Genomic DNA, 22221 nt, shown 5'->3' with positions numbered 1-22221 from the left:
GGTTTAAGTGACAATTTGTTAGAACCTTGAGAAACATAGTAAAAGAAAGGTCGGGTGAGTCTTATTACCGCAGTTTTTAACTATTCATATGATTTTACCTCTCGTTCTTTTCTTTGTTTTTAACAGAAACTATTTGGCGGAGAAGGAGAAAGTGCGGCGACAATGATGGGCCAACTGATGGGTGCACTGAATCCAGTATCAATGTTAGACGAAGTTAACATTAACATAGAAACACTTCCCTTACATGGTGGATTTGATTGTAATGTTGACGAAGTTATAAAACATGAGCTCAGTTTAGATGGCACACTAGATTTCAACTTTACCGGAGGCGGTGGTGGAGGCGGCTCTGAAGCGGCAAGTGTACTCTCTTCAGCGGGACAGACTCAGGAGACGGCCGCACAGCCGTTCTCAGGACACTCGTGGGTACACTAGTCTCATCCACTATCAGTGCACAACTCCACTTTAACCAACAACCTCTTACATACCATCTAATTATCATGTACAAACACCATGACCGTGTGTTCTCGCTATCTGCCTACTAACATAGTCTGTAAGTATCAATGTTTGTCTTTTGGCGATTGCGAAGGATTTTTATTTTTCACCTCACTCAAAAATTTAATTATTTCCGAGTTTAGTACAATTCAGTGTAAATCAAAAGTTATAAACCTAATCCTAGCTTGCTTATGAAGTTTAAACTTAGAGCTATAGCGTATATATGTATACAATTTTTAAAAAAGTATGAGGAATTACTTAGAATTATGTACACTCTGAAAACTTACTGAATGCCGCGGAGAATTATATTTTCAGAGCACTGACAAGTGAGCCAAGATAAGAAACTATCTTGTGAGACGAAGAGCTCTAAAGATGAAGGAATGATGGCGATCATGAAAAGGTGCTGACGATGCCGTCTTCTTCATGTGCACTTAGTTATAGCCTGCCATGTTATAGCTTTCCTAATCTACTTCAAAGACTGAGCCTATTCTAGCGTTTCGAAAAAGGGAACATTCCTTTTATTATCTTCTTGATACTATAAATTTATGGTCTCAGTCTGTTGTTCCTGCGCAATTGTCTACGCGAAATGAAATCTACAAGAGAGGCTAAGTCCAATAAATATTAGCCATTTTTAATGGCAAAAGATTGAATAGATTTGGGCGTGTTGCTGGGAAACTATGTAAGAAGATTCAACTCTTAAACTGAATCCACACCTATAATTATTATCTAGAAGGTTTACACCTAATTTTGGCTAAAAAAAGAATACCAATTTTTGAAAATGAATCCTTCAATATGTCGAAACAAATTACCTTTTCCTGCTTTAAACCTTAATCTCAAAGATTTGAATTTTGATATGTCCATTACTTTGATTAACTAGCACACTCTGAAAGTGAATTAACCTTTTTGAACTGTAGGGTTCAAAAAATGGCCATCTTGTGTTAAACTCTGGTAAATGGAAATTAAGGATATCAATTTTTTTAAATCCCCTCATTATAATCTGCTGCCATATTAGAAGCCCTACCAATTATCTCTTCTATTATAATTCTATTTCACTTCACAAAGCAGTTCGGAATTTCATTTCATTTCTCCAAAATTTGGAAACTTAGATATTTGTAAATTAATATTTACTTTTAAAAAATAAAAATCTTGCAATCCAGTTATGTTTTTTTTTTATTTGGCTTAATTGCTTTTAGTTGCTTGATTATAATTACATCACTAACTATTAGGCCATTTAAAGACAGATTCATTATCAACAGTAGGAATGATCTTATTGGTAATTTTGTTTTTTGTTAATGAATGTTATGCATTTTTGTTTTTTGTCTCTTATTTATTGTTAAACTGGAGCGTTAGTTTGTAAATTTTGCATATTTTAGGTCAAATTCATACATATCAACTGAGTTTTCATCTGCAAAAATAATTTTTCAGGTACTGATTGGAAAAAAAAACAACATTGTTTTAAATTTTGCAGAGGGAAGCCTGCCGCTCGTCTCTCTCGAAAGTGTCCTATAAATTAATTTTCCCGAAAACAAAAACAAAAAATGTTTGAACAAAAGTTACAGGTGGTGTACGTGTATATGGTCAGTACAAGAAGTACGATTGAAGAAAATGGAACACGCTGTTATTGAGGAAATCTCGAAATTACAGAATAGTATGGTGTGTTGGTTACTTTCGGTAGACCGATGTACACCAAAATCTTAATATCGGGTCCCTTGATGGCCGTCTAAGCAAAATATCAATTTTTTTTTGAAGTTATAAAAGGGTTGTAGGTATATGGACCTATTTATAAATGGTTTTTACTACTTAGAGGGCTCAGGTCATGGTAAAAATACAAAATAGATGTCTGCATGATTGCAATAGGGTTATGTGGTAAAGATTAGATTTTTTTTAAAAAATATATAACCACTTATGGTTAAATATACAATTTATTATATATGTTGGTTGTTAGCCTATTCGGCCTTAAAAACTGACACACGCCTTTTCGATAAGGCAAGAAATTATTCCATGCATAATGTAGAATATAGAGGGTTTTTCATCATATTTTTAATTATACGATGCAAATGTCCGGGTTATACAATGATGTGTCAATCGACCAATCAAAAATAAAGAGATGCTTATTTTTATTTAATCTCTTTGTTACTGTAGCACCGACTTGATATATCTATATTATAGATATAAAAGTATGAATATCAGATTTTGTACTTGAGGGGAGATAAACAACAAAAGAATTACAAGATTTCAGAATATATACGTAAAAAGAAAAACAAATATATTAAAACCCCGGAACACAAAAGGAAAATTGAAGCTATCAAACTCAAAGAAAATATGTAAATTTTTTTTTAACTCAGTCAACTTTGTGGGAAATTGCTTTATCCCTTCTTTTTTTTTATTATAGATTATTTATTTTGTTGAAAAACGATTAAAAATTGTATTCAGAAAAATATATTATTATTTATTTGGGTTCCATTCAAGATTAAACTTCACAAGAGGCTCCAAGTTTTCCAAGATCAAAAGTTCCTATTTAGAGTGGGAACGAACATATTTCTGAAGAGTGTGAGTTTATTAAATTATCTAAATTCTAACCTTTTCGGGATTATTTTCCGAAATGAACTTCGAAATTTTTCTTTAAAATTGAAATTATTCAATAAAATGTAAATAGATTTTATAAAATTCTTATTCTTTTTATTTGGAATTTTTACCAGAAAAGAAAAGATGCTGTTAAAGAAAGCGTACATAATAATTGTCCCAGAACTTCATGACTTAAGTTCAGATCCCAAATAAATGAAAAAAAAAATTGAATCTATAAATTGTCACTTCTGGTTGATCCAATTGGTTGAAAATTTTGTCGTTGGCTCTCCTAGTAGCATCGTTTATAAGAAATAAAATACGAATTTTCTTCTGGTAAAATGGTAAATTTTCCCAATTGCAATCATTTCTGTTATGAAGGAAGAGTAGTTGAAAGCTAACAGAAACCTTTCAATAAATATTCATTTTCGTGTAAAGCTCGTGACTTTTCAGATGAGAGCTGTTCATGGTTAATAAATCTTAGACCACATTATTGATAAAGTTTCTATTATCCTATAACATAAATCTCGTGAGTTTTTGAAAACTACCTAAAAAATCCTGGCAGGTTTTTTTAAGAAATTGTTTTAAGATGTACAACACCTAAGCCATCTAGTTGCATAGTTTGGAACTAAGTTCCCATCACTTGCACGTCTGCCTCGTGATCTGCCTTCACTAACTGTACAACAAGCAACCAGGAACAGACATGTACAATTTTTTTTTTTTTCTTTATTTAAATTTGGATTATTTATTGATATTATCAGACTCCACATGTACCCAAGGTTTAACATCCTGTTATCCTAGAAGGAGCCCGGATTACCTTGATAGTATTTTTCATCATTTTTTATTTATTTTTTTTATTAAGTGTGTTCCAAGGGTTCGTACTACCTCCCATATAAGCCTACTGTAGTTATTTAATTTAGAATTTATTACCTTTGTTTTTTTTATTTATAAACCGAACTTGTTAAACTTGTTTCCTTGTTTATCTTTATCATTGAATCAATTTAAAAAATTTTATATTGAAAAATCCTCTATGAAAAGCTTGCAGTTCCTCTAAAGGAACATTATTACGTTGATAATTATTTTCTTATTTCATCTTGATTTTATTCAAAATTTCTGTAATTCCCTGATCATGTTACTTAGTAAAATGTTAGAAGAATAAAATGTTTCCAACATTTGGAGTATAGAACTTTAAAATTGAGATTTTTTTTTTAGTAAGAAGAGTAGTGCGAGTGATTTCTCCAAATTTTCTTTCACTTTCATAGATGCCAAGTTTTCTTGGGATTAATTTAGACCAGGATAGTTTCTACGAGTAAATGAGGTGGGTATAAAGCAAAATCAAGTGCATTTCAGAAGATCTATTGTATCTTCATGATGTGTGAGAGCTTGAGCATTTTGGGTACAAAATTTAGCCGTAAAATGTAATGTGTGGTGATGAGCTGTTGAACCCACAGGGACGCTAAGATTTCAGAAAAAGTGGTTAGCTCACATCCTCCTATTGATCAAGTTAAATAAATAATCTTTGAGTACTTTCCATGTAAATAAGAGTTGACATTGTTATGTTTTTTATATTTATTTATTTATTTATGAATTATTATATATTTAAGGCGCGTCAAGATCCGAAGTTAAAGGCGTACTGCCGATCTCCGGCTCCATCATTGAACAGTTACCTGTAGGATTCTTGCTAGATGTTCTTTAATTTAGTTCAACTTGGCCTCTTATCGAAAGATCCGACAATGTGACTAATGTTCCCTATCTTTTTGGAAGTTCTTTCTGTAATTTAATCATTAAATATTTATGTTATAAGCAACTATAAACATCTCTAAAGCAATTTGTTAAATCTATTGCAAGATGTGTTAGTTGAAGGAGTTACTTTTACGAATATTGGGACTTCTCAGACCTAGTTTGTGAGACACCACTTACCTTTAAGTAGCTGATTTATTTTGAGGAATTTTGAGATCTAAACACTATTCTTTGACTATCTCTTAAGATAGATTTATCTACTTAACTCGGATCGTCATTATACATTGAAGACAGAAGGCCAGTCATATTGCTTCTGTTTTTATTACTTAATCTACCGTATGCTTGTCAGAAAATGGATTTAAATAATATTTTACTTTAAAATGATGACTATTTTTACTGACAAATCAAAACTAATTTCAGAAGTCAGTATAGTTTTCAGCCTTCACCCCTCTTTAAATCTGTAGCCCCTTGTTTTCTAACAATATTTAAACTATTACTGAAGAAATCGCTTTTCTGAATAGAGAATAAAAATTTCAATTTGCATCAAAATTTATTTAATAATTAATGGATTTTCTTGGACGAGTTGATTAGGTATACGTATAGTGGTTCAACATGGTTTCGATTGCCACATTAGATATTTGTAAAGTTTTATTCTTTATAGGAATGGCGATTTCCTGTTGTCAGTTTTACTTTACTAATAAAAACTATTTCATTTTGAAGGTGTAAATGGTTGTAAAAGCGATATCATTGAAGTTGATCTGTAACTAGTTAACAATCTTTCTGGCCCACTAAACAAGTATTTTCTATCAATTCTCTCAAGAGAAATGGAAAAGTGTAAGAAAGAGATAAGGAGATGTCATCTAAAAAAGGAAGTAGTCAGTTGGATAGTTGGATAATGTCGTCACACAGTGGAAAGAATCGGTAAAGCGTTTAAGAAAGAGATATTGGATAGTGGCAAGAGATTTTTTTTATTTCAGAAACTCATGCTATGGATTTGGATAAAGCAAAAAAAAAGGTATAATGTTGAGCGCATGGAAATGGATGATGGTTTTGTATTGTCAGAAAATTTCTTTGATACAGCCTTAGCAGGAAAGGAAAGGAATGGTTCTGGTATAAGGCAAACTAGAACCAGAATGAGTGAATGAGTGAAAGTGGTTAAGAGGGAAATATGGTATATTTAGACGAGCGTATGGGGGATTCTGTTCAAGTGAATAGAAGAGGATATTGGAGCACAGCTCTAAAGGGGTGGACTGGAGGAAGGCGTGATCTCGTTTATATCACAGGAAGTGGAAAGAGGATGGGAGGGTCTCTTCTCCTCTGCTGGCATGCTAATTAGGGAAGAGTGGCTTAGGTTTTATTGTAATGGCAACGTCACCGACTCACACATAGAACGTTGAAAGTTTCGATGTAATTCTGTGATGCGAAGTGTGAGTCGGAGGCAGTGGGTTAGCTCGCGGGGAAGTGGCGCCAGTCTGGTGGGTGCTGGGGCATGCTGGCGCCACACTACCGCCCCACTCGCCGCCTTCAACCGTATACATTGTTTTATTTGACACATTAATAGCAAAAGAGAGAACTACCTCATGTAAAACCCAAGTGGCCATGGTATTAGTTTGGGTTCTGCTCTTTCTCTTACCATAAAAAAAAAGAACCTTACACCTTTTTTTTAATATTAGAACATTTAGTGCTGTAGTCACGACAGATACATTCTTGACTTCCTGCTCACTACCACCAGATCTTCCAACCCCTTTTTTACATCCAAAAACTCTTAGATATAAATTTCAATTTCAAAGCCACCTTTCAGAACAATATGCCAGAGTTGGGGCGACCACATACATTATTATATTGGGTTGAACATATTTTTTTTTTTTTATTCTTTAGTTAACTAGCCTTTCTCATCTTGTGCTTCTTGGCTTTTTTGCCAATAAAACATTTTACTATTTCCTAACATATGCTGAAAAAATGGTTTTTTCCCTAACCCATAATTTATTAAAAGTCATTGATTATAATATTTTACCTTTTAAATTCCTTTTATCCCAATTTGAGAAATGCCTATTTAAGGACTTACTTTGAATTTACACCTATTAGTTCATCCCAATCCAAAAGTGAAGAGATTGGGACATGCTTCTTAAGGATGTATAAAAAGATACCCAAGGCTTTGGACTTGGATTCAAGCTCAAACTTGGTTGGGGAAATAATTGTCATTGCCGAGTAATGACCCATCCTCGCTGTCTACAGTCTATCGTCTCTCCTATAGTCTGCCGACAATCATCTTTCCCTCCACTTTGAGGAAAGAACCATCGTTCATGAACTAATTTTTCCTGGGAATTCCAAGAAAATAATGAAGTACATTAAGCCTAGGAAGAAGAATTACTTCTGCTGAAAGCAGCATATCCAATATCGAGTTAAGCAATAGCCGGGTAGAGAAACGCCATTATCTTTTATTTTATAATGATTAACTAAATGCAGTTCACAAAAAATATTTATTTCTAGAAATGCCCTTTTATGGGTTAGCACTGGGTAGAGCACATACAGAAATATTCTTGGAATTTGATTCTTTATTAACAACCTAAAATCGTCGGCAGAGTACTTATCGGAAACAATCCGTCAGTCGGGCTAAGAATACTGGACATTAACATTTTTTCTAATATGTGATAGTGATTAAAGTTGAAAGTGGATTTGGGGTTTATTTTGATATGAAAGCGAATCTGAGTTTGAATCGTTTAAATCGTATCTTAACTTAGATTGCTTAGCATTAGATATTAGTAGTCCCCCATATTTCTTACTTGCCATATTCATCGTCCAGCCGCTATTCTCTCATCACTATCACGGCCTTGTAAATTAAGTTAGAACTTTAGACTGCATTTTCTCCAGCAAGGTAGTACATTAAATCCTGATAAGCTTTCTTTGTGATTATTTGTCTGTATCAATCAATTTTATTAACTTCTGCTTGTGAATGTACCACCTCCTGCTAACAAATGGCTTCGAGCCAGTGACATTTTCATTTGTACTATAATCATTTATTCAACTAAATAAACATATACATATTAATAATATATTTATCTTAAAATAACGTAACACAACGGTACAGTATATCTAATATGCGTATGTGGGTAGTAATTAGAAATAGATGTACACATAAAGGTAATGAGATTAGACCAGACTTAAAATAAAATAAAATTTCGAAATCATTTAAATCATTTGATAATAGATTTCAAGGCTAGAAAATGTATTTATGAAGTGTGATGCGTACATAAGTGATGTGTAACTCATAAACAAGATTTGTCACAGACGTAAATAAACTGGACGTTGTTACACATCGCATTTGATATACCTACTTCATAGACAACTGAAGAATCATTTTACTTCCTGATATACGGAAAGGATTTCGATAATATTGAATAGTTTTTTAGAAACTGATCCAGTTATGTGTGCGCTCCTAAGCTCAAAACATTATATAAACGACTAGGTACCAACGTGGAACCCCCAAAGAAGTGAAGCGATAAAAAAAAAAAGTGGTATTAGTGCCACTTCTTAGGATGGTGAATAAGAGAGAGACCTGGTGAGCAGACGGCCACGAGGAAGATCCCAGTTGCAATGGTTGAAGAATCTAGAAGATAGTCTAGAGAGGATTAAAATTAGGGAATGGAGGAAAGAAAAATCAACTTTTAGAATGAAGGACTTGGACATGCATTTCAGCAGTAAAATATAATATCTTGCTAAAAGTCTGAATTTGAAGCAAATGCATGATAGGGATGTAAATTTCTTGAACGGAGCCTAAATTCTCTACAGAACATCCAAAAATAAGCTGTACAGATTTTTCAGAACACTTTTTTGGGTGTGTAAGAAATAATCAGTACTAAGCTGCTAGAACTCCTGTCAAAGATGGATTTTTAAAAAATAACCATAAATGCGTTAACAGTGGCGTAGATATTTGACATCTTTTGCGTTACTTATCGCCAGGGTCCGGTAACTCTTGCAAGATAAATAAATATAGCAAGCGAACTTTATTAATTAAGAAGTAAATTTACGAAATTATTGAAAAATAAAATCGTATCGACTTAAAGAAAAGAAGGCAAAACATACAATTATGATTATTCATGAGACTTATTGAAATAGGACAAAGCTATAGCCCGATGATCTCTCATTTTCTTTGCAGTAGCTCGTTACTTGTCGTTACTTTCTGATTAGCATCTCCTTTTTCTCAGCTCGATGTGGTCACGTAGAAGTAACAAAACCTACGTGCGATACTAGTAGCTGGAGATATGTAGATCTCTACAATACATTGCCCAAGGAATTGAATGAGACGACGAAATATCATATGTATAACATTCAGATAGACCTGTTTCAATCTATCTTTTCTGTAAATAGTGGTATTAATTAATCACCTGTGTACGGGTGACCCAATTAGATCTTTCCACATGATCTCATTCATTACCTATTCGAATTATATAGCTTCTGTATACTAGATATGCGTACCACTCTTGTTTTGATTTAGGGGTAGAATTAATTATATCATTGAAGTCATCCGTCATAGCTTTTTTGATTTCTTTAGATCTGACCAGTTTCGAATTTTCATTAGTCTCAGAGAGTGCTTCATCAGTTTGCGTAGAGAAATTTAACTTCACTTAAATTATAGCTTAAGGTTAATTGTATTATATGAATATTATTTATAAAATTAAATTGTTAAAAAATGCAGTGGGCGCGACAGTTTATTGTGAAATAAAAGAGGGCGACGATGCAAAAAGTTAGGAAACCATTGCAGAAGAGGTAGTCCAAATGAAGTGAAGTCGTAAACATTCCTGTTTTGATGGGAATTCCTGTAACTGGTCAGTTCAGTGAGATTTTTGTATTAATAATCAAACTGTTCCCGTCCAATTTTTGTTATCAATTGCTTTGTATATTTTTATAACCATATTTCATCAAATAATTAACAATAAACTTGTGAAAAGAACTCCCCATTGAGCTTTAGTAAAGAAATCCTGGTGTTGAATAGAATAATTCATTCTTTAGGGAAGTGAATGCCTCGACTTGCATATGCTTTAAATAGATACTTGGTTATACCGTTACTGGGTCAAGGCTGTTGAAGAACAAATTCTAAAAGCTTTACCCAGAAGTGATTCTAAAAGTTGTTAGCTGTGCGGGCGTCTATCCATCAGGCATTATTTTCAAGATCCTCTTTAAACGCAGTGGGTTTGTTCAGATTTTACTTCAGAATATTAAATGAATATCAGCTGCAAAATTGCTTTTTTGCTTTATGAATCAAACGTATTAAAATATTGTTAGACCTTATGTTTCTTTAATTCTCCACACCAATGAAATAAAAATATTCTAATAATTTTGAAAAGGAACTAAAAAAAAAACATGGTTTTTCATACCCAAACTTCTCCACATACTTGTGATGTTAAAAACAATACTAAATTAATCTTTAGATTCTAAACATAGTAAGCAAAAATTATGAGCATTTGCAGAACACTATGAGTGTATAACAATTGACAATATTGTTTATTTTATTCGACACATTGTGTTATTCATTGACTGGATTCGGTGTTTCATCTTCCCAAGTACTTCATTCATTTGTGTTGAGTTTTAAAAATCAAATTCAAGTTACTTCTTATACTGTTAAAATTGTTTAACAGTACCAGTATTGACAGCATCGGATCGGTATTCCGATCATTAAAAACAATTAATAAGTAAGTTTTTTAAATTACTAAAAACTTCAGTTTTAGAAAAGTGATAGGTCATGATCAGATTCGTGACGGTACATAATTCTCTTTTAGTTCTATTGGATGGTTTTACAAGAATTACTTAAAATTTATTTGAATTTATAAAAAGAAAAGAAAAAAATGAAAGGGAAAAGTAGGTATAAACTTATTATACTCGATTTTTAATTAGACAATAATATTCATGATCATGACATTAAAAGAAGCTTTTTTTTTATTCTTCATTTTGTAAAAAAAGAAGTAATTATGAAATGATTTTTTTCACCGAACACAGAAATATTAATTATATTAAAAAATAACATTGGAATAGAGTTTGTAGTACAAATTGTCATTACATAGCATTATCATTTACCGAACACTTTCCCAAATCAAACTAATCAGGTATGAACTCACTCTTACAATAATTCTTACACTTCTGTCTTAAAAATTTTCTTAACTTTAAATTATACTAATAATACTGCCTTGGCTACTCTACTTTATAGACTTTCTATGACAAAAGTACACCGACGTGAAATTACCAAAAGTCTGAATGTTCTCTGAAAATAAGGATTGCTATCTCCATTCCCCTTCTAAAAACCTCTCTATAATGATTTACACGGAAAAATTTAGAACTCTGGTGCAGAACGTAACATTCAAGTTATAGCATCCCAACCTTTAGCTTCCTAAAATAAGCCTAAATTTTTTGTACTAACATTTATGATCAAAGTAAACTACAGAATACTTACATATTAATTTCTGATAGTCTTTCTGCCATAAAATTATTCCGCAAAAAACACAAATGGAAAACAATAATTCATAAGTTCTTGTTGCCGAATCACAGTTCCTTGCATAAATTGAGATCAATGAAGGAGACTTAAGTTATTGTATTTAGTCTTTTATAAAGAATTTGAGAAAAACCCGGATTGTATTAACTCTCTTTTTTTGCAATTATGTATTACTATAATTCTTACATTTTTCATAAATTTTTACTAAAGCTAAGAATGACGACATCAATAGTAGCAGAAATTTGATAATCTAAGGAAAACTGTCTGAGAGATGTAGTAAACCCAGGTCTCTCACTAATTGTATTCAATTTGGCTCTTGAAATAGGAGCTAGTCGCACGAATCCTATGGTACTGTTTTACAACTGCCTCACTCAGTAATAAGGCTTAACGCGAATGCCTTAGCTTTTGGAAGCAGAAAAAATCTCCAAAAAAAAAAGAGAAAGCGACAGAAAACTCGAATTACAATTAAATTGAAGCAAATATCAGTAAATAAAAAACGCAAGGATGCCGGACAGTAAAGCCTCAAGTTATTTGCTCATTTTTTTTTATACTCCATTTCTGTGTTTAGGTCCTCTCATGTAGCTTTTTAGTTCGCTTACATCCATGAAGGTAACATAAATAAGATTTGACATGGCTTTCAGGCGGCCACTTTGTCTTATTTATTAAATCTTTCACTACTAATTTACGTCCTAAATACAAACAACAGTTTGATCAAATACTATTCAGTTTAAGTGCTACGATGAGAGAAATTTTTTTAAAAATTGGAAGCAGTGTTAAACTAACATTAAATTACCATTATGTTTATAGTATTTTGCTAGTTAAATGAACCAGAACTGGACCTAAGGATCTTGATCATCTTCAAGGTTTATGATGACATAATTACTCATTAATTTTAAATGCCCGCTTAGATTGTACTTCGACATATTTTTAATATGTAATTACCTAGTTAAAACTGGTTAAACATGGCAAATTACTCGGATCGGATGTATTCTTCTCAATTTTTTGATGGCACAAGTTTTCTTATATCATTTAAGTATCACTTTTGGTCATTTTCCTATACTATTATTTTCCTGAATTTTCTTTTTCCAATATATTTCTCTTTGAGGATTTTTTTTTAGCTTCTTTCCTTTACCTACGTTTCAAATCCCAATTTTAGTACGCCTACATTGAACTGGAAATAGGGGCATATTTTATGAAATATTTTTTTTCAGTTCTTCACTTTCTAAGTGAAGAAAATAAAAACAAGATGAGTTCATTATGAAGTTAATAAATTTAGTAAATAATGGTAGAAATGATACATTAATTCAAAAATGCTTTTTTAAAAATAATGCTAATTTTTAATAAAATAATACGATACATTATTGTAATAAATTAATAATACTAATATTAAAATGCTAATTTTTTACAGCTAATTTAGTTGCAGATATTTTTTAATGCTATTGCAAAGATTTGGACATTAATATACTTGCTCATAATTATTTAACAGCATGCTTTTTTTAAAATTGCTCTAGTTAAAAATTAAGATATTAATTTAATTTCAGTTCTCATTATAAAATATAATTCATTTATATAAAAAATCTCAAAAACATAACTTTTTTTTTTATAGGGTAGTGCGGACTTGAAGAGGGCCAGCCCTTCACCAAAATTGTATTCAATGTAATAAGGAATTTAAAAAAAATTAAGTTTGTGAAGAGATTTAAATAAATAATTAAAAGATTAAATCATGAAATCTTTTAATTTAGAACAAATATACTTCACTTATTTTGAAACACAATAGAACACTTCAAAATCTTAATAAGTTTAGACAAATTGCTGATTAAAATGTAACAAAAACCTGAGAAACAAATGTTTCAAAGAAAGGCATAAAAATGAACCAACAATTAGAAAATATAATAATAATAAATGTGTCAATTATTGGTGGTTGCTAAAAAAACAGGAATGAAATGGAAGTTAAAATAAAGAAATAATAAGTGGAAATTAGTCAATAAATAAGAAACAAAACGCTCTTACTTTTTATTCTCTCCCTTCTTATGTAAATGTTCTTCGTTTATATTTTGGTTAATTGTGGAGAATGTAATTTTTTTTTTGTATAAATTTTATTTGCTTAACGAAATATAAGCTCAAATATAAAATTTTAGTTTAATATAAAATAATTTATAAATAACATTTCTTATTGTGCTCAGCAGCGTGTGGGAGATTTAGTTATTTCATTTTTTTTTTTTTATTTGTATATAGTATAAATAAATATATATGTATAGTGACCTCATTAATGTTTTTTGTACAAATTAATTAGATTTAAAATTAGATATAATAACAAATGAACGGGGAAAACAAATGTGGTATAAAATTATATTCATAAATCTAAAAAAAGTAAAATGCTTTATGTGGCCGGGATGTGATTTCTTTTTTTTTACTGATAATGTTGTAAAGTTCTCATTGTTCATATTTTCTTGCTTTTTTCGTCAATGTAAAAGTTTTTAAAAAATAAATAGATTTCTTGATGTCTGCAGGAAAATAAAAGATTTCCTTTGATGGAAATTTAGAGAAATAATTGTAGTTCTCTCCAATACAGATTTTATTTTTGTTTTTAATTTCTCTTACTATCGAAGTATAACGATAGTGTCAAATTTTTAATATCCATTTTTGACTCAGATATTTTTTTACTCTAATAAATTAAAACAAAGGATTATAGAAAATAATATGTGGGTGTAGTGTCAAAAATTTACCTCAGATACAAAAAGCGCAGAAAGTATGAAACATTGTATTTCGTTACCAGACCGTAACATTTAGCTATCAAAATCCAGCTACCGAAAATAGCGAAAAATTTTTAAAGATTTTTCAACTTTTTGATGATTTTTTTTTTTTTTTTTACAAAAATTTTGCGAAATCTCTAAAACCTTGGAAAATTTGTATCAATGGGGTAAGTACTCCTCTAAAGTGTGTTGCATGTGTAATGTACGATTTTACAAATTGTTTCACCTTAGAATAAAATGTGATTCTGTAATTCGGAATTTGTGGAAAATTTATAAGATAGAAAGCTTGAGAGTTGTAGTAAGAGGTAGTTATGTCACCCAAGATTTTTTTTTTTTAATATCTTTTTTTAGTAATATTTTTATCTAGGGAATCATAGATTCATTGTAAAAATAATAGGGGAGAAATTATGATTTTAGACGTTATTAATAAAAATTATTTAAAAACCTATATAATTAAATGTTGATTTTTTAAATTATATTTATTTGTGTAATATAATGAAAAGCACATTGTGATCTTTTCTCTTTCAAATAAATAAAGTGTTTTATAATATATATATATATATATATATATATATATATATATATATATATATACATATATATATTTGTAGATACGTAATATAAATGTCGCTACGAAACAGTGATTTCTCTAGGTGTGATGATTAGATAAAATTCAAATTAAATTTGTATCATTACTAAGTAATAAATAATTTAAAAAAAAAAAAACAGTCGAGATAAGTTATTAATTTAAAGTTGTATGTATAGGAAATAAGAGATAGTAAATATGTGTTTAGTTGCATTATAAGGGTATGCCGCTAGTTCAAATATTAAACAAAACAGATAAAATAAAAAAATAGGCATGATTAGATTTTAAAACTAGTTATGTGTAAGATTTGCCAGTTTTTTGTTTAGTCATTTAATTGTCCTACAAATCTATCCCCCACCTGGAAAAACGGCAATAGTTTTATTTAATTTTTTTCGTTTGATTTTATTTTAACACATTAAATGAATAACCGGGCTCTTGACTTTCCGATTGTTTAAAGGAATCTTTGTTATTTCTAAAAAACTATTAATGTTATTTATTGAAATAGTAAATGAAAATTACTACCATATATGCAACTAATGTTTTCTGTTTCATTAGTGTCCGCCTCTTTTTCTTTCCTTGTAGCTGTTGTTCAAGCGTGGCAGAACCAGAATATCTTTTTAGTGGATGACGAATTCCTATTGTGTGCAAGGGGTAAGTGGTCTTACACGTTCAATATTATTGTATTTCTTTAGAGTTGAAATATAGAAGTTTTAAAAAAAATTTAAGGAGCCACGAGGCCCCAGACTACCCAAAGCTATTGCGAGTCATATAACAGAAAAACCACCCAGTCAGTTGAACCATTAAACTTTCGTAACATTGTGAACAAATCGAAAAATAAGCTACAGCGGCTTCTTCAGATATTCTGTTCTGACCGAAGGACTCTTGTCGGTGTTAGTAATTCAGGAAAGAATTTAGGCTATTACTTCTCGCGAAATTTTGTGGTTTGAATCGGTTTATGTTACTTGCTTGATTTAAATCCCATCAATTTATAGTGTATATCACTTTCGATAATGGCACTTTAATTTTAGTTAGTAAAGTCAGGCTTCGTTACCCGATGACGCTCTTTTAATGTGTTAAAAATTTATCTATTATTTTGAACCATTAAAGGTGGTATCTCAGTCTATCTATCTCTGGAAGGCCATGATACTTTTAATATGTACTTACACTATCTTTTTTCTTTATTTTTAATTTAATATCAATAAATTCTTAATCATTTTTATGTGAAATTCCCTCAGTTATATTCGTGCAACATATGTTTTATCGTTGCGTATTTTGATAGAGAAAACCTATAAAGAAAAATTATTTAAAAACTCAAAACACAAATAGGGAAGAAAAAAAATATGCTCAAAAAAATCACAATGTGAAATAAAACACGCTTTATCAAATAGAATACCAGGATGATTAATAAATAAATAAATGGATAATAATAAAAAAAACAACATAAATATTATTTAAAAATAAATAAAAATAATTAAATAAATAAGTTTTAAAAAAATTGTGCCTTATTTCTTCTACATAAAATAATAATAAATAGCATATAGTCAAAAAAATTATCGCCGACGAAAATGCTATTTTTCACCATATTCTGAGTGTTCTACCCTTATCATTGTTTTGTTTTTATAAATTAATTAATTTTTTTTTGTGAATTTATTTCAAGTTTAACAAACAAAATTGCTAAAAATGATTGCTATTGCAAATTGTATAATGGTATCTAAATGTTAATATAATAGAAATAAGTAAGGTTAAGAATTGTAATGTGTTACTTCAAATAAAAAACTATTAAATGTGAAAAAAGTTATGAAATTTTTTATATAGAAAAATCTTTTTCAGTGATCAAAAGAGAGACAGAAAAAAAAAATTCAGACTTAATAAGAAAAAATTGTTAAATATTAGAAAGTGTAGCTATTTGAGTAAAGCACAAACATTTATTTATATGATTCTTACATCCCCCAAAAAATTTTCATTGAGAAAAATGGTCCATTTTCTTATTCTTATTCCAGGATATTTCTACATTTTTCAGTCAAAGAAAATCCGTTTTTTTTTATTACGGTAATATCAATTTTTATTGCTTTTTATATCCACCCCACAATGAAATATAGTAAAATATGAAATGGTACTTTTTAATTTGTGCTCCGATATTCATAGGATTTCTTTATCAGGTTTCTGTCTGTATAAATGTTTTAAAATTTGTCGAAACTATATTAATATAGATGAATACATGATTAAATTCGCAAAGCTACTTTGTATGTGTGATTTCATCCTTCATAATGCTTGACAAAAACAAGTATGCGATGTCAGATGAAATATGTTGGTCAGTTTTGGATAACCTTTGCTTTTCATGTTTGTTTCGTTTATTGATTTTTTTGGTTTCGAAATTTATAGCTTCAAAGATCTATTTCTTTCTCTTACTAATGGCAGATTGTAGATTATAAAGAAGTGGCTAAAAGTCATATCCACTAAACTTGAAAGGTGTTTTGTGGCTCTCTCTAAGAGTCCGTGTTTATTTTGCAATATGTTAAATATGTTAGAAGGTATATTGTTTAGCCCAAGTTTACCTGAGGTTTCGCTAAAAACTTCATCTATCTCTGCTGGCCGTCTGATGTGGATTGTAAAATGGCTCTCTGGGACACCTGATTGGCTCCCTCACTTGTCATTGTGGTTGAAGGGTACTCATAATGGGATTCATGCCCAATCCCTTCTGATGTGAGTTCTACTACTGGTTCATTGAATATTGTGACTGTGCTAAATTTGAATTTTGAATTTTTTCTGGGTAAACGTTTTGAGGTCCCCTGAATTTAAAAAGATAGTTTTTGGAGAAAAGTGTACATATGTTTGTAGGTGCACAAAATACTTCAAAATTAAAAATCGTAAAGAGCATAAACTCTGGATAAGGCGTGGGTCTCACCAAGGCTCTGCTATTCCTTGTGGGGCCTTAGGAATGCAGCCCTGGAGTATATAGCATATGAGTATTTGTGTAGTGTCATTCAGCACTGATAGTGTGTAGTACGGTGCTCTGAACTCAGGAGCCCGGTCGGTAAAGCAGTACCTAAGTTAAACAGCTAATCCCTGCGGGAGAATCATGTTGAACTACAACTCTTATTCGGAACACCTACGTTTCACACTAATCCGCCACTTACTGTGTAGCATAGGTAAACTCAGACATTGCACATTAATATTTGTTAACAGAAACTTGATTTTAGACTTGGAATAAAAGATATTTTCAACGTCAACAAGGAAAATTATTGAGTTAAATTTGAAGTATCGCCTTAGAAGCATTGTGCTTCCAATCATTTCATTGTTGCATATTGTTTTGTCACCTTTTTTGAAAAGTAGATTCTCAGCAAGGTTGATATTTTTTGTGAATGTTAACTTGGAAGTCATTGCTCTAAAACTATGTATTTTGAACTGAAAACTTTAACCGTTATCTTCTTTTTGTTTGCTTTTAAAATAAAAATTAAAAAAATGTGAGTAATTCAGGACCCTCAACAAACTACCATATATGCAACTAATGTTTTCTGTTTCATTAGTGTCCGCCTCTTTTTCTTTCCTTTTAGCTGTTGTTCAGCACTGATAGTGTGTAGTACGGTGCTCTGAACTCAGGAGCCCGGTCGGTAAAGCAGTACCTAAGTAAAACAGCTAATCCCTGCGGGAGAATCATGTTGAACTACAACTTTTATTCGGAACACCTACAAAAAAAAACGAACAAACAAAAATTCTACAGCACCGGATAAAAAAGCAATAAATAGCTTCTTAGTGTGCAATTTATGATTTATTTGATACAATATTATTTCTCTTTTTATTTGTCACATCTTGACGCAAAAAACGGGATTTAAAAAAAAAAAATAGTGTTACTTTGACTACTGACAAATACTACATAAATATTTATGTTTGATAAAATGTTTATATAAATTAAGAAATATTAAATTCAAATAGTTGGAACTTAATAAATGTCTGACATATTAATATATAAAAAAATATATACGTATATTTTAAATGTGATGTTACTTGTGCCATAAAATTATAAAAGAGTGGCTGTTTTTGAAATAAAGAACAGTAGTAGTGTAAGAAAGCTACTTTTTCTTTTTCTTCTTTTGTAATTCACAAAATGTGGATCAATACGAATTCTCAGCCATTCTGATAGCCAATGTTTTTTATTTTATTTTTTGCCAATCGTTACTAAACTATTTATTTAAATAAATATTTAGATTCTCTTTAGATTAATTATGTAAGATGAAACGATATTTCCTTAAGGGGGAAACTAAACGAAATATGTAAATGTATACATAGTTTTTATTTGATATGTAGTAAGAGCGGTGTATTTACTTACGAGAGAACAAAATAAAAAAAGCATAGTTTCTTTTTCATTTAGAAATATACATATATAATACGAGAAGGGGGAAAATTTAGTGAAATTTGTTCATAATAATTTTGCTGAACTGTGTATAGATATTATTTGTAAATAGATTATAAGTCTGTTAAAAATGATGCTTCAAAATTTAGTTATGTAAGTGATTAAAAAAAAAAGAAAAAAAGTACATTAAATAAATTGTGTACATTGACGTAAAAAGTGTTTGATTTCAAAATTCCTTTTCTTCTCTTTCTCTCTCTCTCACGCAATATTAACTATGTTAATAGACAAATGTCAGCCTTTATCCTCAATTATTGTTTTAAAAATATTTACCTTAATGATCAGGAAAGTATGAAAGGATAGAAAAGCAACATCTCTCTTCCCCTGAGTCGCAAAAAGATAATTTGTTATTTAATTCCAGTTTACAATTAAGATTATAAAACGAAAGAAGTATAAATATCCTTGTCTTAGCAAGTCTACTGTACAATACTTAAAAACATAATTGTCAAATTCTCTACCCCAAACTGATGAATCAATTTCTGATGATGGTTGAAAATTTGTAACCTGCCGGATATAAAAATATTGCAGACTAATATTATCAGCGATACAAACATTTTCTTATGGATTTCAAAGACTTTTTTAAATCTATCGGAATCATCAGCGAACCGTTGATAGAGTTCCTCTTAATTTCTGCTAATGCTGGTGATAAACCTAACTTTGATGATGTAGCAAGCAAACACACAATATTCATTGACTATTTATTGGGGCAGAAAGATAAATTCTCGTACCTTTATTTGCACTTTTAAGTGGTGCTTCTCAATTACATTGAAATGCTTAAATCTGCCTCACAATCAGTTAGTTGTTTTATAAGAAATAAAACATTCTCTTATTTTCGATATAAGATTTATCTTATTATTCCAAGGGAATCTATGGAATTTATTTATTTTGTGAGGAAGATCAAATTCTTCAGTCCTAGGCCAATCTTGTCCAAAAGCAATGGCTTTTCTGGGAATAGTATATCTCTAGTCCTAACTTAAGCATAAGGATTTTTTTTTTTAGTCCAGAAGACATTATTACTCATTCCATAGTACTTATTGTGGTTGTACATTCACATGTAAATAAAAAATGCTTATTTTCCTAAAAGTCATTGAAAGAAAATACAAAAATTGTACTCCAGGTGAGGTAGTCTCAAATTTCAATCAAATGGAACAGGGATGTAATTGCCAGCATAGGATCAAATTAGTAAGCTTCAAAGTTCCCTAAATCAAAAAACAACAATTCAGAGCTCTTGGATCTTATATCTCAAAGTTAAAACCTATGTTATGTAATTAAAACTATAAGATACCTAGTTAGAATTTAACGCTCTTAATTCAAACAAAAATGCCTGGTATGATTAAATGAGAGCTAAGGTTTATGAAATAGGGTACACCAAACTTAACAGTGTAAACGTTACTGGTGTTTGAAGTAAATTTCAAGCTGGCATACTTTTATCATTGTAAAATGTAATAAATTAATTTTTACACTAAAACGTCAAATTGTATCATTATTTTTTTAAAGACATTATGATCATAATAAAAGGATTACAGTCTGACAAGCGGGACGATTATTATTATTAGTCCAATCAATAACTTGTGGTTCACGAATAAGCTTTGAGATGAATGTAATGAATGTAAATTGTGTTCACAAAGGGTGAAGAGAAGAAAGAGGGTGTTGGAGGGAATTTTAATGCCCTCCTTTTAGCCCAGATTAATAAAATATGTCAATATTCTTCTCATGGAGTTAATTCTCCTGCCATCCAGTCAACCAGCAACAGTTTTCGGTTTTACGAACTTTCTATTCTCTTCTTTTGAGAGATAGTAATCAAGTTAGTTTTTTATGAAATTAGCATAATAAGTAATAATGATTGCCTGTCTACTCAGTTAACTTATTACTTTTTATAGACTCGCCTTCAGTAATAATTTCATATATTTATTCAAGCACTTACTACTTTCTTTGCCCTCATAAAGTACCCTCGTAACGAGGCCTACTGGATACGAAAAAAAAAAAATAGTTTTTACAAATAGGTCTCCTTTTGTGATTTTTTTTTTTTTTGTGATACCACATTTACATTCTCTATCATTATGGAAGGCGGACTGACGGTATGCCTCGTTCTCAAGTGTCATTCAGTATTTTGCAAAGTTTTAACTCATGTAGTACAATATTATAATAATGATAGTGATAGCTTTATTTTCCTTAAATACATATTAAACAGCATAAAACAGATATAAAACACATATAAAATAATTTTATTTTTCATTTAATTCATTTAAGATTTTCGTATTTCATATTCATTCATCTATAATTATATTTATTTACTTTTTTCTCCATTTTACTTTTATTTTTATATTATTATTATTTATTTATTTAATCAAATCATTGAGTTATTAATAAACTGAATATAAATAAGATGTAATATGAATAAAATTAATAAAATGGAATTGGATAAATAAAAACTATATGGGGAAGCCATGAATGCTAACTTATACTCGATTAAAGAGAAAAGATCAAAGTAAACATCAAAAAGGAATAGAAATCCATTCCAAAAGACCCATCATGGAACCAAAAAAATGATTTTGCTTATAGTACATTAAAGGAAAAATAAGAATACATTAAAAATAAATACGAATCCATTCTACTAAACATTTTTAGGAACGAAGATTGATAATTTTGAAATAGTCGATTAAAAAGAAAAGCTCAAAGAATACATTAAAAAGGTTTAGAAATCATTTCTATATACACTGGGCCAAAAAAGTCTGTGAACACTAACCTAAATTTTATTACTTTTATTATTATCTTATTAGAAACTTCTTTTATTTTCAAATGAAATATACTATTCGATAGAGAGAAACCAGAGTTTTTCATTTTATATTCAATCTTTTATTTTTGTTCAGCAGGAATATCACAATTAAATGTTTAACAAAACAACACCCCAAACGAATGCAAAAAAAGTCTGTGAACAGCTGTATAAATATGTAAAAACATTAAGATAACAAACAGAAAAACGATTGAATAAAGTTTCAAAGTTCTCTATTGTATTGTAGAAACCACTACAGTCAGTTTTGTGAATAAATAATCTAATTAGTACATATTTAACCACTAATATGGAAGTTCCCAGACCAATTCGAGAACTTATTGTGACGTTGCGAAATGAAAGAAAAAGTATTCGAGAAATAGGGAAGATAGTTCAAAAAAACCCTTCAACGGTGCATAATATAAT

At 30.2% G+C, this 22221-nt stretch overlaps 1 protein-coding gene and 1 long non-coding RNA gene across 7 annotated transcripts in view; one reads left to right on the top strand and one right to left on the bottom strand.

Moving 5' to 3' along the window:
• Positions 1-17730, top strand: part of foxo (forkhead box, sub-group O) — a 271361-nt gene extending 253631 nt beyond the window's left edge. Inside the window, exons 4-7 of one of the 5 annotated variants that reach the window (XR_012456877.1) lie at positions 127-550; positions 4267-4372; positions 5515-5715; positions 12885-17730. Coding sequence is in view for 1 of the 5 variants with exons in the window: in XM_074122988.1 (XP_073979089.1) it covers positions 127-419; positions 12885-12900 (309 nt within the window). In the remaining 4 variants the exon portion in view is untranslated. Of the gene's footprint in view, positions 1-126; positions 551-1917; positions 2618-4266; positions 5716-12884 lie in introns of those variants that run through there. The other 4 variants (XR_012456875.1, XR_012456874.1, XR_012456876.1 and 1 more) reach the window with 4 other exon arrangements.
• The window catches only part of LOC141451544 (uncharacterized), a 21588-nt gene continuing 4068 nt past the window's right edge, over positions 4702-22221 (bottom strand). The window contains exons 1-4 of one of the 2 annotated variants that reach the window (XR_012456880.1): positions 13289-13425; positions 12221-12449; positions 7578-7773; positions 4702-4824 (exon numbers count right to left, since the gene is read on the bottom strand). This is a non-coding gene — a long non-coding RNA (uncharacterized lncRNA). Of the gene's footprint in view, positions 4825-7577; positions 7774-12220; positions 12450-13288; positions 13426-22221 lie in introns of those variants that run through there. The other variant, XR_012456881.1, reaches the window with a different exon arrangement.

The sequence above is a fragment of the Rhodnius prolixus genome, unplaced genomic scaffold (genome assembly GCF_049639745.1).
Source record: "Rhodnius prolixus isolate KJV_2025 unplaced genomic scaffold, Rpr scaffold_8, whole genome shotgun sequence".
In the NCBI taxonomy this organism is placed as follows: Eukaryota; Metazoa; Arthropoda; class Insecta; order Hemiptera; family Reduviidae; genus Rhodnius; species Rhodnius prolixus.
This window is presented reverse-complemented; position numbering and strand designations above follow the sequence as displayed.